The 15,940-nt window shown below is 47.1% G+C and overlaps 1 protein-coding gene across 1 annotated transcript in view; it reads right to left on the bottom strand.

Annotated features, from left to right (window-relative positions):
• Nucleotides 1–15,940, bottom strand: part of AGXT (alanine--glyoxylate aminotransferase) — a 1,153,507-nt gene that overhangs the window by 547,490 nt on the left and 590,077 nt on the right. Inside the window, exon 4 of the mRNA XM_069618136.1 lies at nucleotides 14,661–14,761. Within this exon, the coding sequence (XP_069474237.1) occupies nucleotides 14,661–14,761 (101 nt within the window). The remainder of the gene's footprint in view (nucleotides 1–14,660; nucleotides 14,762–15,940) is intronic.

Below are 15,940 nucleotides of genomic sequence, written 5' to 3' on the forward strand. Positions count from 1 at the left end.
CAGCAGTTGGCAGCACAGTCCACAGCCCGCTCACTCAGGCTGGGCATGGCGGCCTCAGACAGGGCATGCCAGGCTGAAATGGTGTCTCTGTGTCAAGCACTTGTTGCTCACGCAGCGGCACACAGGGAGGCCCTGCGGGATGACCATCAATCCCTCAGCTCTACTCTGGGAGTGCTCAACATGACCCAGAGGCAGCGGACAGAGGAGAGGTCTGAGCAGCTTGAGAATACCATCTTGGCTGAGCTACGTGCATGCAGGGAGGTGCTCCAGATGTCATGTCAGGCCATGCAGGAAGAACTCTGTGTTACACGTGCTACCTTGCAAATGGAAGCACCCGTATCATGTGAGGTTCTGCATGCTGACCTATGTGTCATCGCCGCACAGAACCAGGCTCACCAGTCCCGCAGACTTGCTGCTAACGAGGGGCAAGCTGCTCATAGGCGTGGTCAGGGTACTGTGCCACGTCAACCTTTTGAGTCAGAGGGTGAGCAAGACGACGACTTATCTCCCACATAGGTCGGGCTGTCCAGGCGTTGAGCCCATGGAGGTTTTTTTTTAATCTCAACATCATCGCATGTGGATGTTGAGGTGCACCATGTACCTCCCCCTCCTGGGTGCCTCCCTCCCGCGGGTCGTATGTGGCCATTTTATATTTTTATAGTTAGTTTAATAAGTTAATATAGTTTGAAATGGTTTGTCTATTGTGCATTCATGTGACGGTGTGGTGCTTTGTGGCTTTTGAAAGCATCCACTGTCTATTCCAGCTGGGCCCATTCAAGCTTGTCTCATGTATGTGTTTGCAGCTTGTGGTCCTGACTCACATATGCCACTCCTGCTTCACCTATCCATGGGCTCGCAAGGATGGTTCGGTGTTACAACCATTTACACAAGGGCATTGGACTTTCGTCATATCTGTGGCCTGTCTGCTTCTGTACTACTTGTGTTAACACCCAAGGTGCAAGGACACGGAATTGGTGAACAGGGTTTATCTTATCATCCAGGCATTGATGGCCACCCATGGCCTCTGCCGGAATGATGATAAGACTGAGCTGATAATCCTGGGCACTCATACCAACATTAAAAAACTAGGCCAAGAATTTTCCTCATTTATATTGACGGGAATATCATTCAAGTCTCCAAGGAAGTAAAAACCCTTGGTTTCTAACTTGATTCTACTTTGTCATTTGATAAACAGGTAAAATCCTTGGCCTCTACAACGGCCTACACTTGCAAGCTGATAAGAGCCGGTAAGCCATTCCTCTCCAATGACAGCTGCATGATCCTGGCTAGAGCCTTAATACTCTCTAGAATTGACTATTGTAATGCCCTATACAGTGGCGCTAATAAAACCACCATCCAGAGGTTACAAATATTACAAAATAATGCCTTGAGAGCAGCACTCGGCATAAACAAAAGAACCAATATCTCCCCCATCAAACGCCAATATAAATGGCTATCTACTGATAACAAAACACAGTTAAAGATGCTATCTCTGACCCACAAAGCCCTAAACAATGCTGCCCCTAGTTACCTCACAGACAAACTCCACAGGAAAATCTCCCCCAGACCATCCAGAGCTGGCAACGCTAACTGTCTGGCAATACATAGATACAGGCTTGCAACGATCGGTGGACATAGCTTCCCAGTGAAGGCAGCCAAAATCTGGAACCTACTGCCACAAGACCTGAGAGTTGATCAACCCTACCTACACTTCAGAAAAAGGGCAACCAAACATATCATCTCCACTGACCCCTAGTCGCTCACCACCTGACGCTCCCCACCCCCAATTGTCCTGGTGTCATTGCTTAGATGACTTTGGGCCTCATTACACAGTAGGAGGTAACCATGGTGCTATTAGCGCCATGGCTACCCCCTTACCGCATTCCGGGTCCCAGAATTGGGACTTACCGGGTCATTCCTGGTAAAACCAGGCGTTAAGGAAGGGACCCACTAAGGGACCTCGTAGTAGGGTGGTAAGGGATTACCGGCACCGGTGCCCTTACCAGTGCCCGTAAACCCTTACCGCCTACCGTGTAATGAGGCCCTATGTGTTACCTAATTTTGGGTAATACTAACGTGCTGTATATATCTAGTGTAATACCTGGTAAATTGTACTCTTGTATATTGGATATTTTGTATCTTTGTGAGATTTATATATGTATATTAGTTATTGTATAACTGTATTATTCTGGTACTTGTAAACTGTGCATTTTTCTTATCGCTGCGCCCTGTTACCCACAGGTCTGGTGCGCATAAAAAGTGAATAAACAAACAAACAAACAAACAAACAAACAAACCTCTAGTGGGGATTATGGATGTTTTCTCCACGGCATGTCTGCAATCAATTTTGGTGAGTACATTATTGAACTGTCAATTTATTGATGTTGATTGGGATGTATGTTCATTTCTTGCCTGTATACATGCTTGATGCACTTCATGCTGTTGACGGTAGCCTGCACCCTTTAGCTGTCAAACTCACACTGATGGTGGGAGGGGGACGGGTGGTGACAATGTAGAGTTGGTACGTGTTGAGTGCAGCCCCAGGGGATTGTGGCAAAGGAGGATGCATTAGGAATGTTACCCAAGAGGCACAAGTCACGGTCCATTCCTCACCTGAGATGTCCGCCTACACTACTACTACACTCCGTTCCGTTTGGACGCACATTGTGTATGTCTTCCCTCTTGGACTTTGATGCTGCCTGAGGGTGGGGTTTTCCTACTGGACTACTGCTCTTTTACTTGTTTCTCACACTCTGGTGCCTTTAGTCCCTGTTCTTCTTCCTGCTACTGTCCTTGTTGCAGATCTGTCCGACCGTCTCTCAGGCTGTTATTTCCACATACTCTTACACTGCCTCGGTTTGCTTCTGTACACTTCTGTTCAACAGCATCTTTCTGTCGCTCCTCCTGTCTTTCATCTATTACAACCATGACTTTATGTTGGCTGTTGGCTTTTACCAATGCTATTCAACTGTTGTGGCTCTTAACTTGCTCTCAGCTGTTTACGGCTATCTCGCATTCTCTGTGGCTTTCAAGACTTCTGCTGTCTCTGCCTTTCTTTGTTCATGCCATCAAGGATTGATTGGGTTTCAGCTCAACCATCCAGTTGTGCCAGCCTCCTTGGTTATTTTCAACTCAGGTTCCAGCTCTACCTGTCAGGGTACAGAACCTGGGGTTGTGTGGGAGGAGGTCAGATGTAGGTCTCAGACATGGCCCAGTGACAAGCAGCATAAAGACACACACACAGGACACTTTCCAGCCTTATTAAAAGCTTTTATGCCCTTTCTGCAGGAAAATGAGCCTCCAGACTACCTTTCCCAGCAGACATAAGGCCAAGAACTACAAAACCCTGGCCACGTTGGGTGGTGCTCAGATGTCCGACAGAAGCAGACGTGTTTCCAGGAGCTCCAAGCAAGGTGAGCAGCACGAGGGGCCACGTCCCAGCTGACCTTCCTCCAGGCCCCTCGCACATGCAAGCTAAGTAGTGCCAGTTCTGTTGAATTTAGCCAGGCATTGGGGAAGATGCTCACAGTACAGCTAAACCACGCTGAGGAGCAAATGCCAGGAAGCTTTCACAGTTGTCAGGGGCACAGGCAGGGGGCGTTGGTCATATCCTCAAGTCCCCCCTGATCCATAGCAGCTAAGTTATTAGCGCAGTAGCGTTCCTAGCCACAAATTAATAAAGCTCAAGGTAAGGTAGGGCACCCAGTGTTAGGGAGAATTCTCTCTTTAGGCTGAATTTCCTAACCTAGTGAGTCCCCCAGCAGCTTTGCTGGATTTCTGGAGTTTGTTTTTTTCTCCTGCCAAGGCCAAGAGTGAGACTCTTTTTCTCCCACTCTTGGACATGATTTATGGTATTCCTTTGACTGGTAATGTGTTTTATGGGCTATGAGGTCCTTTACTCCATAGGGTCTCATGTGTTTTTACTATGTGTGTTACACAGCACCCTCTGTGCAGTAACACAGGGGTGTCATAGTGACACCCCACCATAGACTCCATACCCTGGGACTGACTACTGTCTCCCAGGGCATGTAAAGTCACCATTGGCTTTACTAGTCCCAAATTATTAACAGAAACCAGTAAAAACCATCATATTGTGGATGTACTGGTCGGGGCAATTCGATTGCCCCGGGGTCTGTTAGTCGAGGGGGCACGTCTCCGTCCCCCCTGAACAAGTTTTGGCTGGTGGCAGTGGAAACTACTTTTTATATTCGACCGCGAATATTTCCCTATGGGATTTTCCCATTGTTCGAGGCTACCAACTTTAATTATTTAATTCTCCTAGCCTCGAACATACCGCTGGTTTATTTAATTAATATTAATTCTCCGGTTGGTATTTTTTGCCAAGACTCGATTCAAAAATGGCATTTGTGTTCTCTTCTGTGACTCCAACCCAAGTCGAGCCCTTTGTTCCACTTTTTGGCAGGCTTCTCCACAGAAGCCTCCAAAAGTGGTGCCACTCTGTCTGGGTACCACAGGGGGTGTGGGAGGAGGTTTAGGCACCCTGGACTGAGTTACCTTGGTAACTCAAGTCGCACTCTTGTGTGATTGGCCCAAGTGGTTAGCATGTTTGATTGACAGCTAGGCTGAGTGAATGGGGGTATGCTGCATAAAAGCAGGGCTTTGGGGACTGGAACTTTAGAAGTCGCCACAGGACCTGAGAATCCAACGAGGGAGAAGCTGAGCCGACCTACCACGACGACACCACCGGTGGAGCCCTGCAGAACCGACTCACCACTTCCTGACGACAGAGAAGATCTCCCGGCTGGAGAGGCTTCTTCCCCTGACTGGTGGGCACAACCAGTTTACCTTTCTTTCTTCGCACCCCAGCCCGGTTTGTGGTCGAACTGCCCGTGCCAAGCACCCCGGCAGCCGGATAGCCACTCACCACTGAACCGCGAATCAACGGACCGCTCCTTGTACCTGAATAACTCCACGGCTGGTTTCTTCCCTGGCAGTGCAACGGACTCCTGTCTTCCTCCACGACGATATCCTCTCTTCCCCCGGACGAAGCACCGACTTGCACCCGCTGCCAGGAACAACTGCCCCCGCTGGAGTGTTCTCCCCACTTTAAGGTACCGTGTCCGCCAGGCCTCCCTTTCTAAAGATTGCTACAAGGTAATAATAACTCCTTAACCTTCTGGACTGGGCTGGCCGCCTTGACCCTCTAACTGGTCCCTTTCTTTGATCCAACTCCTTTTTGAACCCTTACAAGACTCTTGTGCACTGCAACCGTGTGACCTTGGACACATTTCGTTTTGATCCTCTTAAAGCGGATCCGGCCTACTGACTCTGAATTCACGGTGTTACTTTGCCTTCCCCTCTTGTTCTGTTCTTGAAAAAGTGTTGGGATCTGTTTCAATTTGTTCTCTGCTTTTTTCTCCCTTTTTAAAACAAACTATTAGAGTGCCATCCACGTTAAGCGCTCACCGCTGTCTGAAAATAAGTGGGGCTTACTTAAGACTTGTCTAATATTTTTTTAAGGGAGTGTATATCTTTTAGTGACCGTGTTTTTGAATTGCTTACTATTAGTGCCTGTGTGTTTTTCTAGATGTGGTTTTAAATAAATAATTATATCTCTTTTACACCAAGCCCTGGTCAGTGTTTACTTGTTGTATTGTGTGCTCTTGACCTATTGTGAATACTCTGTATACTGCCTAACTCTTCTTGAGGGAAGTCTGACTGATCAGCCACAGGTACCAAGTGAATCTGTATGGTACAGACTGCTACCAAGTGGGTTTACTGCCAAAGACCTGTAGTCTTTAATCTTTTGCAGTGGTCCCAGAGGGAACTGCACAGGTTTCTGCCTAACACCCAGCGACGCACAAACTCGAGTGCAGTGCATATCATTAGCATATGTAATTAGCCACGTGCGCTGACTATAGAAAGTCGTGGGTGGCAGACCGCTACTTGTATTGAAGTCACACCTCGCCACACGCATCTAGCAGCACATCCAAGGCACATTCTATCATGTGTGATTCTTAACACATGGTCTTCCGTTTAACTCGGGGCCACGTGCGGCTACCTTACCGCATTAACAGTGTATGAACCATCACGGGGGGCAAGCAAAACTATACGAACAAAGCAGCAGACAAGAGTGCTTGTTTGGGGAGGAGTCACTAAGTTCGAGATATGAATGGTGTTATGTGTGTGTGGGAAAAACACACACAGAATAGTAACTCACGCTCTCTTTGCAGCATTGAACTGCTCCTGTTACCGGACCTGAGTGCGCGCAGGCATGAGGTCAGCACTCACCCCAGAGATAAGTCTCTCTTTTGCTTGCCTTTGAGCCATATTGTAGAATGTGCATGAAGTACATGGTTTCTCTTATTGAGTATGTGTAATTGTCAATAGTTGTATTTTGTATTTTCACTACTTTCCCTTGCCCATCCACCTCCCCTCTTCTGAGCCTCTTTCCGGTTATCCTATATACTGATGCCTATCCAACCAATCGATTCCTAACCCTTTTTCCCTGCCGGGGTCTCGGAGGCCTGTGTAAGTTTTACCTTGCAGGCGCCCAGACCGCAGAGGGGGTGGTTGGTTCGTGCCACTCCTGCGCCTGGAGACTGGAGCTGTGACACTACCCATCAGTTGTTGCATCCTCATTGATTATTGTGTACTGAAATTGATACCCATCCTGTTGAACCATTGTTCAGCTGTGCTACCTTGGTAGTTATTCTATCATTCTGCTTGGACATGTGCTTGGCCATGTTCAGCGACTTCAAGTCATCTACTGGAGACTCTTCCAGGGTTTTTTGGTGCCTACAGGCTTTTCCCCTGGTTTGGTGGTTTGGCTCCTTGGAGTTCACTGCGATTTTGGTATTTTTACCAGTCAAGGTGGCCTCTGAGGGGCTGGACCCTATTTACATGAAAGGTAGAAAAAGAAAACCAAGGGGTAGGGGGATCCTGAAGCCAGGTAGACTAGAAGGAAGAAGTCAACGGACCCCAGACAAAGTTCTTATGAAGGTCATGGTGATGAGTAAATGAGAGAGGGCCTTTTGTTGTCGGACAGTACGCTTGCGCTACAGTGTTTGGGCACTCTCCGACATTCTCTTTGTGGGGTACTATGTACGTGATGTGTTCTGCTGGTCAATGGCTGTTCCTGTGTTGGGTTTACTTTTCAGGTGTCAGGGGATTGTTGTGGTTTGACATACTGTGGTGTACACATGGCCAATGTTCACATGTGATGTGTACAGGACACTGAGGGTCACTTCATTTCACATGGATGTATTCAGTGCATGTCTTTACTGACCCACACACTTACATAATGCTCCACCACATATACAACCACCCTTCTATGCCCACACGTGCACACAGATTGCCTTCTCTGGCATTCTGTGTCGCTGCAGCGCATGATCACTTACCATTTGGGGATCGTGTACATGCATCAGTAGGTTTTTTTTGTTGCTTGTCCTTTTTATATGATGCTCAAGGTGTATCCCCAACACAATGGCTGCTCACTGTGCTGTGTGCTGAGCGGTGTGTTGCAGGAGACACACACAGCACACAGGTTAGGGATTTGCAGATTTGGATTGGCCAATGTGCATGCCAACAGGCATTCTGTCTTTTGTTGATGGTACCGCTGGTGGCATGCATTTGTGTGTGACTTTGTATGTGTGGGAGGTTGTTGGTCAGTCATTTCATCTGATTCCATGTCAGGTGTGATTGTCTCAGGCCTATTTCCATTTATCACGTGTCACTTCGTATGTAATTGGTCATGTGTTGTGCTTTTGGTTTCCTCTTTTGCTGTTGTATGCCATGTCATGGTGTGGCCAACAAGGGTGATGTAGTTTGGGAGGTTTTGGGTGACATACCACTGATTGTCATGGCCTGTTTTGCAGGGGGGTGGTGCGATTTACACCTTGCATGTGTTCCTTTTGGTCACACAGGATTGGTTATGTTTAAGTAGCTAAGGATACACACAATGTGGCACTACCGTGGCAACATTCTCAGGGTGGTAAGGTTGTGACAGTTGACTGTCTCTTTGTCATCATCGATTGTCACCTGGTATGTGCCAGGCCTGTGTGCACTCCACAGGCGGGGGAGTCTAGGTGAAAAATGTGGCTACAATCTGGGTCCGGGCTGTCTCGCCACGTGCCCTTTCCCCTCCCATGAGCAGCGCCTGTGCCTGTGGTTGGGGATGTGGGGGCACCACCATGTCCACCGGTATGCCCCGCCGTGTTGCAACATTGTGCAGGACACATGCTGTCACAATGATCCTGCACACTACTGGGGATGCATATAGTAGCTGGCCGCCAGAGCGAAAGCATGACTTCAGCACTCTGAATGTGCACTCCACTATGCCCCTGGTTGCCCTATGGGCAGCGTTGTATCTTACCTGGGGTGGGTGTTAGGCAGAAACCTGTACAGTTCCCTGAGGGACCACTGCAAAAGGCTTAAGACTACAGGTGTTGGCATTAAACCCAATTGGTAGCAGTCTGTACCACCCAGATTTACCTGGTAGCTGTGGCTGAGCAGCCAGACTTCTCTCAAGAATAGTTAGACAGTATATAGAGTATACAAGATAGGTACCAAAATACAGTAGCACAAGCAAACACTGACCAGAGCTTTGGTATCAAGTATATAATTATTTATTTAAAGACACACTTAGAAAACACTCTAGCACTATTATTATAAGTAAGTTCAAAAACACAGTCACTATTATTATATATACATCCCTTATTCCTTATTGGACAAGTCTTAGTTAACACCACTTATTTCCAGACAGAGGTGAGCGCTTAACTACAGATGGCACTCCAATAAGTTTAAGAAAAAGGGTGGGAAAAGGCAGAAATTAGGAACAGCACACAACACAATCCTTTAGAAGCACTTAGCAAGGCAGGAAAGTCAAAGTCTACTTGTGAGAAAAAAGTTCAGAGGCCAGGCTCCCTCTTGGAGAGAGTAGAACACCAATGCGCCCAAGATCACACAGTTTAAAAGGCTTAGTTCAGTTTAGAAAAGTTCAGTTAGCCAGCCTAGGGCCAACCCAAGTGGTAAATTGAGGCTTTAAGAGTCACCCCACACAGACAGTTGCGAGGGAGGCCAGGCGGACACAGTACCTTAAAAGTGGAGAGAATCCTCCAGCGGGGGCAGTTGTTCCTGGCAGCAGGTGCAAGTCACGGCGTCATCCAGAGGAAGAGATGGTCTCGACGTGGAGGAAATCTGAAGGTCGCTGCACTGCCAGGGAAGAAACCAGCCGCGGAGTTCTCCGGTAAAAAGGTACTACCCTTTTATTCGCGGTAGTGGAAAAACATGGTATCCCGGTTGCCGGGGTGCTTGGCACAGGCAAGGCAGCCACGAGATGATCCGGGAAGGCGAAAAGGCGGGCAAACTGGTTATCCCCACCAGTCAAAGGAAGAAGACTCTTCGGGATGAAGATCTCCTCTGTCGTTGGAAGAAGTGGTGAGTCGGTTCAGCAGGGCTCCACCGGTGGTGTCGTCGTTGCAGGTCGGCTCAGCTTCTCCCTCTTCGGATTCTTTGGTCTTGTGGCGACGTCTGAAGTCCCAGTCCCCAAAGGCCTGCTTTTATGCAGAAAACCCACATTCATCAGTCCTAGCTGTCAATCAAACATGCTAAGTGGTGAGCCAGGCGGCTCATCACTTGGCCAATCACACAAGAGTGCGACTTGAGTTGCCGAGGCAACTCAGTCCAGGGTGCCTAAACCACCTCCCACACCCCCTGTGGTACCCAGACAGAGTGGCACCACTTTTGGAGGCTTCTGTGGAGAAGCCTGCCAAAAAGTGGAACAAAGGGCTCGACTTGGGTTGGAGTCACAGAAGCGAACACAAACGCCATTTTGGAACCGAGTCCTGGCAAAAAATACCAACCGGTGAATTAATATTAAATAAATAAACCGGCGGTATGTTTGAGGCTATGTTAAAAAGTATTAGCCTCGAACAATGGGAAAATCCCATAGGAATATATTTGCGGTCGAATATAAAAAGTAGTATCCACTGCCACCAGCCAAAACTTGCTCAGGGGGGACTGGACAGTGCCCCCTCGAACAACAGACCCAGGGGCAATCAAATTGCCCCTACCAGTACATCCACAATATGATGGTTTGTACTGGTTCTGTTCACAATTTAGGACTAGTAAAGCCAATGGTGACTTTACATGCCCTGGGAGACAGTAGTCAGTCCCAGGGTACGGAGTCTATGTTTGGGGGTCACTATGGCACCCCTGTGTTACGGCACGGAGGGTGCTGTGTAACACACATATGAAAAACACATGAAGCACTATGGAGTAAAAGACCCCATAGCCAATAAAACACATTACAAAGTCAAAGGATATCTCAAATCATGTGTAAGAGTGGGAGAAAAAGAGTCTCACTCTTAGCAGGAGAAAAAAATAAACCCCGAGAATCCAGCAAAGCTGCTGGGGGACTCACTAGGTTTGGGAAATTAGCCTTAACAGAGAATTCTCTCTAACAGTGGGGTTCCGTATTGGCGTCATCATGTGGTTGCTCAGAGGGTAGGCACTGTCCCCTGGGGAGGTCATAATGGTTGTGATTAGTTGGGTTTGTGTATTTGTCTGTGTGTGACATGCATGCATGTGCACAGACATTTGTACTCACCAACGAGCCATGTGTCGCCGTGCTTCCCAGCTTCCAGGTCCCGGCTTAGGGTGGACATTCTGTATATGAAACTGTCATGGGTAGACCTAGGATCGTTTGCATAGACAGAGGTGATGATTCCATGGGCATCGCAAACAACCTGTACATTGATGGAATGCCAGTGCTTGCGGTTTTCGATAGATGTGCTCAGTGGCCCTACGTGGACGTAGGGCCACATGGGTGCAATCTATGGCACCAAGCACTTTGGGGAAGTGTGCCACCCTGTCAAAGTCCTGGACCACGGCATGCCTTTCTGCGGGTGTTCTGGGCATGTATATGTGCCTGCGGACTGAGGAGCGCGCAGTCATGATTGCCAACACCTGGTGTAGGCAGCGTGACTGCGTGGCCTGTGAAACACCCCTAACTATGGCAGTTGTCCGCTGAAATGACCCAGTGGCCAAAAAATGCAGGACATTGAGCACCTTTTCCAAGGGGCTCAGTGCTTGGGAGCACAAGGTGGGTGATGTAAGGTAATCCTCCCACTCCCTGACCAGGTCTAGGATGGTATGGGGTGGAAACCTGTACCTGGCATAGACCTGGTCATCAGACATCCCAAAAAGGCTGGTCCTGGGCAAAGAAATGCGGGCTCTGGCTATTCTCTTCCTCTTGCGGTCTCCCACGATCAGTGCTGCGAGAAATGGGACATTCATCGTAGCTGTATATACATGTTTGTTGTTTGTGCGCACTTTTATACTGCGCAGGGATGCTTCCGCCTGCCTTTGTGTGGCGGACGTTTTTCCGCCTGTGCGTGTCTTTTGGCGTGCACGGGTTTCCCGTATTCGATTCCATGAATACCTATTGTTCGCGTGCGTGTGGGCGTTCTGTGTATTTCCCAGCAGTATTTCCTCAGTTTACCCTTCTTTTTCACGTTTTTTTCCCCATTCCGCGTGTTCCACCCACTTTTTGCTGTGTGCGCTACAGGTTGTGCGCTTTCGCTGTGCGCGTCGCACACGGCGTGACGTGTGTGTCCGTGTGCGCCACACGCGGATTTGGCGCACATCCCGGGGAAAACACGCACAGGGCCTTCCATGAATCGCACGCTTGAGCCACAAATCTCGGCGCACATTTGTTCCATGAATCAGCCCCATGCTCTACTGCTATGATGCAGCACTGACCTGTTCAATGCATGCAAAAGAGAGGTTAAAAGGTTTGGTGAGAGTGTCAAAGGCTTTGAACATGGTTAAACTGGTTTGGTGATGGTTCAAAGTGTGTGAAAACAGGAGTTCTGCTTCTTTGGGCTTCTCAGGGTGAGTCCATTTACTCTTCTGTGGCAGTCCAGGGGCTAGCTGGCACTGGGAGGAACTGGATACCGGTGCAACGGGCAGTGTGCAGGCCTTGGTCCAACAGCTAGTCATCCAATCTGCTCCCTGAAGGTGGTTAGGGGACAGAGTTTGCCTCTGCCTTGGAACACTCTGTCTTCGCCACATTGGCAGATGCCATTGGAATGGACAGCACTTCCAATAGAAGTCCAATTAATTCTTCTGTTCTTCTGGAAAGGACGAAAGGAATCAAAGAAATCAAAGAAGGAGTGGGTGACCCCTTCCTTATGAAGTTAAATGAAGTTAAATGGAAACAGGGTATTTGATAAAGGCATGCCTTTATTATGGGATCCAATCCCTGCCTGACTCTTCTAACTTCACCCATTGCCAAGCCTGAAGCTTGAAAGTCCTCTCGGTAAGCAGCACTTTTGTGTGAGGCTGATCCTATTGTTATGGGTGTGCCTCTTTGAAGCATGGTTCTCTGGAGACCTCCTTCTGAGAGTTTCCTGGGACAGAGAGGGGCTATCCAACCACAAAAGAGATTGAAGAGATAGCTTTCCTAACTATTGTCCTACTAGCAGCAGAGACATGCCCTATGAGAGGAATCTGCATAGCCTTTCAATACCTTGGGATACAGGGTTGACATGAGTATGTTACAAATCTAATGTGGCCTTTAATAATTGTGTGGGCTAACAGGCACCATACCAAAACCAATCATATTCTTAGAGATTACCCAACCACCAGATGGATAGCCTACACAATCAGTATGGTTTTGGAGCAGACGTGCAGATTCAACTGCAACCTCTGCCTGCAGTGACTTTTGTGTTCCAGCACCTTTCAAACAGGGCATATTTAACCTTTGAGCCTGGTCTGTGACAGTGAAGAGCAGGAGCTGCTGATCAGGAAACTGATGGAACAGGGCACGTGTGTTCACTATGCAGCACAGAGCTTTCTGAGTGGTAGAGAACCCTTTCTGAGAAAGAATAACCTGCACCATTTTATTACTTAACAAAAAAAGAAATAGAGCTTTCACATCATCACAAGATGACAATTCATCACACCAAGGCCATGGGATTATTTATCTAAGATTACCCCACCGTCTTTGTGCTGGTAGCAGTTCCAACGGTGCATGTGCCTTAGTTCCCACTGCTTGATCCAGTTCTTAACTACACCCTGATGTTTTTCTGCAGGATATTCCAAAACGCATGTGCCCATAGTGGGTTAATTCCTGGATGTTCCCACTTTTATCTGCAAAAATGGTAACACCTTCCCCCATCCACTGTAATGTAGATCCATTGTTATTTCCTGCTCGGAGTTCCTACTTGTTTTTACTTCTGGATGTTTTTCGCCAATGCTTTGTTTCACTGTGAGTTACTCCCCCTCCTGGCAGCTAAAAGGTATTACCAGCGTTATCTTTTATTATTATAATAATTATTATTATTATTAGAGAATTTATTGAGCTCAGACCTTGCTTTGAGAAGCAACAAAGCACTTTAGAATCATAGGGAGAAGAACATGGTAAGGGGAGCAGAGAAACAGGAGAGTGGGGAGCTAACAACGGGGGAGGGGGAAGGTGGGTAATTTGTCAACCAGTGGAGGAAACAGTGGGGATCAGATCACCCAGGTTTGGTGGGGAGTGTAGGGTGTGTTGAAGAAGCCATTCCTCAACAAGGATGGTCTTGAGCTACTTCATGAACTGTAGAAGTGAGGGGGGGGGAGTCTTATGTTGATTGGGTGGGGGTTCCAGAGTTTTGGAGTGTAGACAGAGAAGACATGTCTTCTGGTTATTTCTTTCATGCACTGGTGCCATTCAAGTCTGCACCTGTCCTTAATTATTGCTTCTCCCTTCTTATTTCTATCCTACTTTAATGTGCCCTCAATTTGGTCTGCTCCTGGATGCCTTACCTTGTTTTGCTCCATTGTTATTTAGTCTCCATGTCTCCATTGTGACCTGAACCACTTTTTGTGTCTGCTTTTGGATGTTTTTTCTTGTTTTTTGCACTACTGTAATTCAGAAGGCGTTACATGCTGTCTGCTACCAGGATTACCAGCCCTTTCCAGGGTGCTCTGGAATTCTCACAATGACAATCTCCTGCGGTGCCCTATTGCCAGACCAGCAACAAAGCTATAACAAAGAGGATATACCAAATACTCTTCAGGGTCTCCAAAGGTTGCTTCCCACACTAACATGCACACATTCTACAATCCACCTCATAATGCACATATCAAAAGCACCCACATATAGCTATTCTATAACTCATCAAACACCACAACTCTACAACTCTCTCAATATCTTGTTTATTTTTTAAATTTTATTGGGTTTTTATAATGCGCCTATACACAATGTGTTTCAAGGCGCAATCTTGTGTAAAATAGTATTGGTAAACACATCCTTGCGTTCCAGGCACATGAGTCTTCTGTGCAGATACAGATACCCCAGGTGCTCTTGACACAAACCACCTAGATACAGTCCTGCTTGCAGAACCAGGTTATTTCAGATCTGAATCCACCAACATAACAGAACCGCCATGTTTCATTTGTCTGCTGTTCCACTAATCATTCACAAACCCCCTCTTTTTCAGGTCCCGTAGAAGTAAGAGACCATACCGATAGCAGCAGAGCACAGTATAAAACCTAATAGCATAACTCTATTGTATAATTTCGTAATTTTAAGATCCACAGTGTTTGGACCTCCTCCAAATTGAACAAATTATATGAAAGGCAAAACCGGTTGATCTAAAAAAAAAAATGAATATAAAGAAAACAACTAGATTAACTGGGTGTATACTAACCTGTGGCAGATTTCACCAAGGCCGTCCATTGGCTGTGCTACCCCGCTGGAGGACTCCCCTTGGGTGATGAAGAAGAGCACAGGTTTATACTGTGTTAGACCCTGCAACAAGATGGATTTGGTGAATAAAGGAGAGTAGCAAACTGAGTTCAGGGCAAAATGTGGTGGGGTGGGAGGACCACAGCAAACACAGGGACTGGGTGAGAGACAGACCAAGCAAAACAGAGGGAGTTTTGTACAGCAACTGCCTAGAAGCCAGAGACACAGAACATTTTTCTCAATGCATTGGCATACTATTTACCCCTTTTAACATCGGTTTGCAAAGAGCTTTAGGAATCAGTCAGAACTAATGGAGCTGATAAGGATAACAAATCATCAAAATACCAGGCATAGTGGAAGTGCTATCACATGCCTGATGGCATTGTAGGTAGTGATGTCACACAACCTTTTGCCCATAGGACATCACATGATCTTTAATACTGATGACATCATGTGGAGTGACATCACAGAAGTTAAACCAATAAGAGTGTAAGATTCATACGATAATCTCTATAGCAAAGAACATTATATTTTAGTTAGCACTGTAAGGCAAGTCCTGCCCCATGTAATAAAATCAATCCAAAAGTGCCCAAAAATGAATGCACAGTGTGCCATTGAAATTATGCCTCTTACATGCTTTCCCACTGACCTAAGCGATTGGCACCGTCTAATCATTCTCACCATTGTGGACTACACATTGTCAGTTCACTTTGCAACTTTTCGTTGGAAACATGACTTGCATGTCCTTCCTTTCCTCATGAGTGTATCTATCCTGCCTCCGACCCTATGTGCTGGGTCTTAGCTTCTTGCAAACTGCATTCTCTTGCATTGACGCGAATACTTATATGTGTTATATGTATGTGTTGTATATGGCCTGTGATTTCATGCTGTGGGAGATATGGGTGAGCTTCTGTAAAAAATGACTGATTCCTAATCGATTCTACATCCTGGGTAATGGTAGGGCTGTCACAACGTGTGGTGAGGGCCGGGGCAAAACGTTTGGTGAGGCCCCCATATCATTTTTTGCACTGGGCCAGCGTTGCCGCCGCAAACAGAAGACGCAAGAAATCTCCCATTGAGTTTGTGTGGAGCAACCCAAATATGGTTCATTATTATGACAGCAAATCAACTACAGCAGTTATGTTTCTGTACTGAAGACAAGTTCCCCCCAGAATAACAATTTTGCCATATGCATAAATATATATAGGATGGCATGACGGCGGGTGGTGCGTGATGCCAGCT

This window comes from Ambystoma mexicanum, chromosome 10, assembly GCF_040938575.1.
Source record: "Ambystoma mexicanum isolate Mex_15411 chromosome 10, UKY_AmexF1_1, whole genome shotgun sequence".
Lineage (NCBI taxonomy): Eukaryota > Metazoa > Chordata > Amphibia > Caudata > Ambystomatidae > Ambystoma > Ambystoma mexicanum.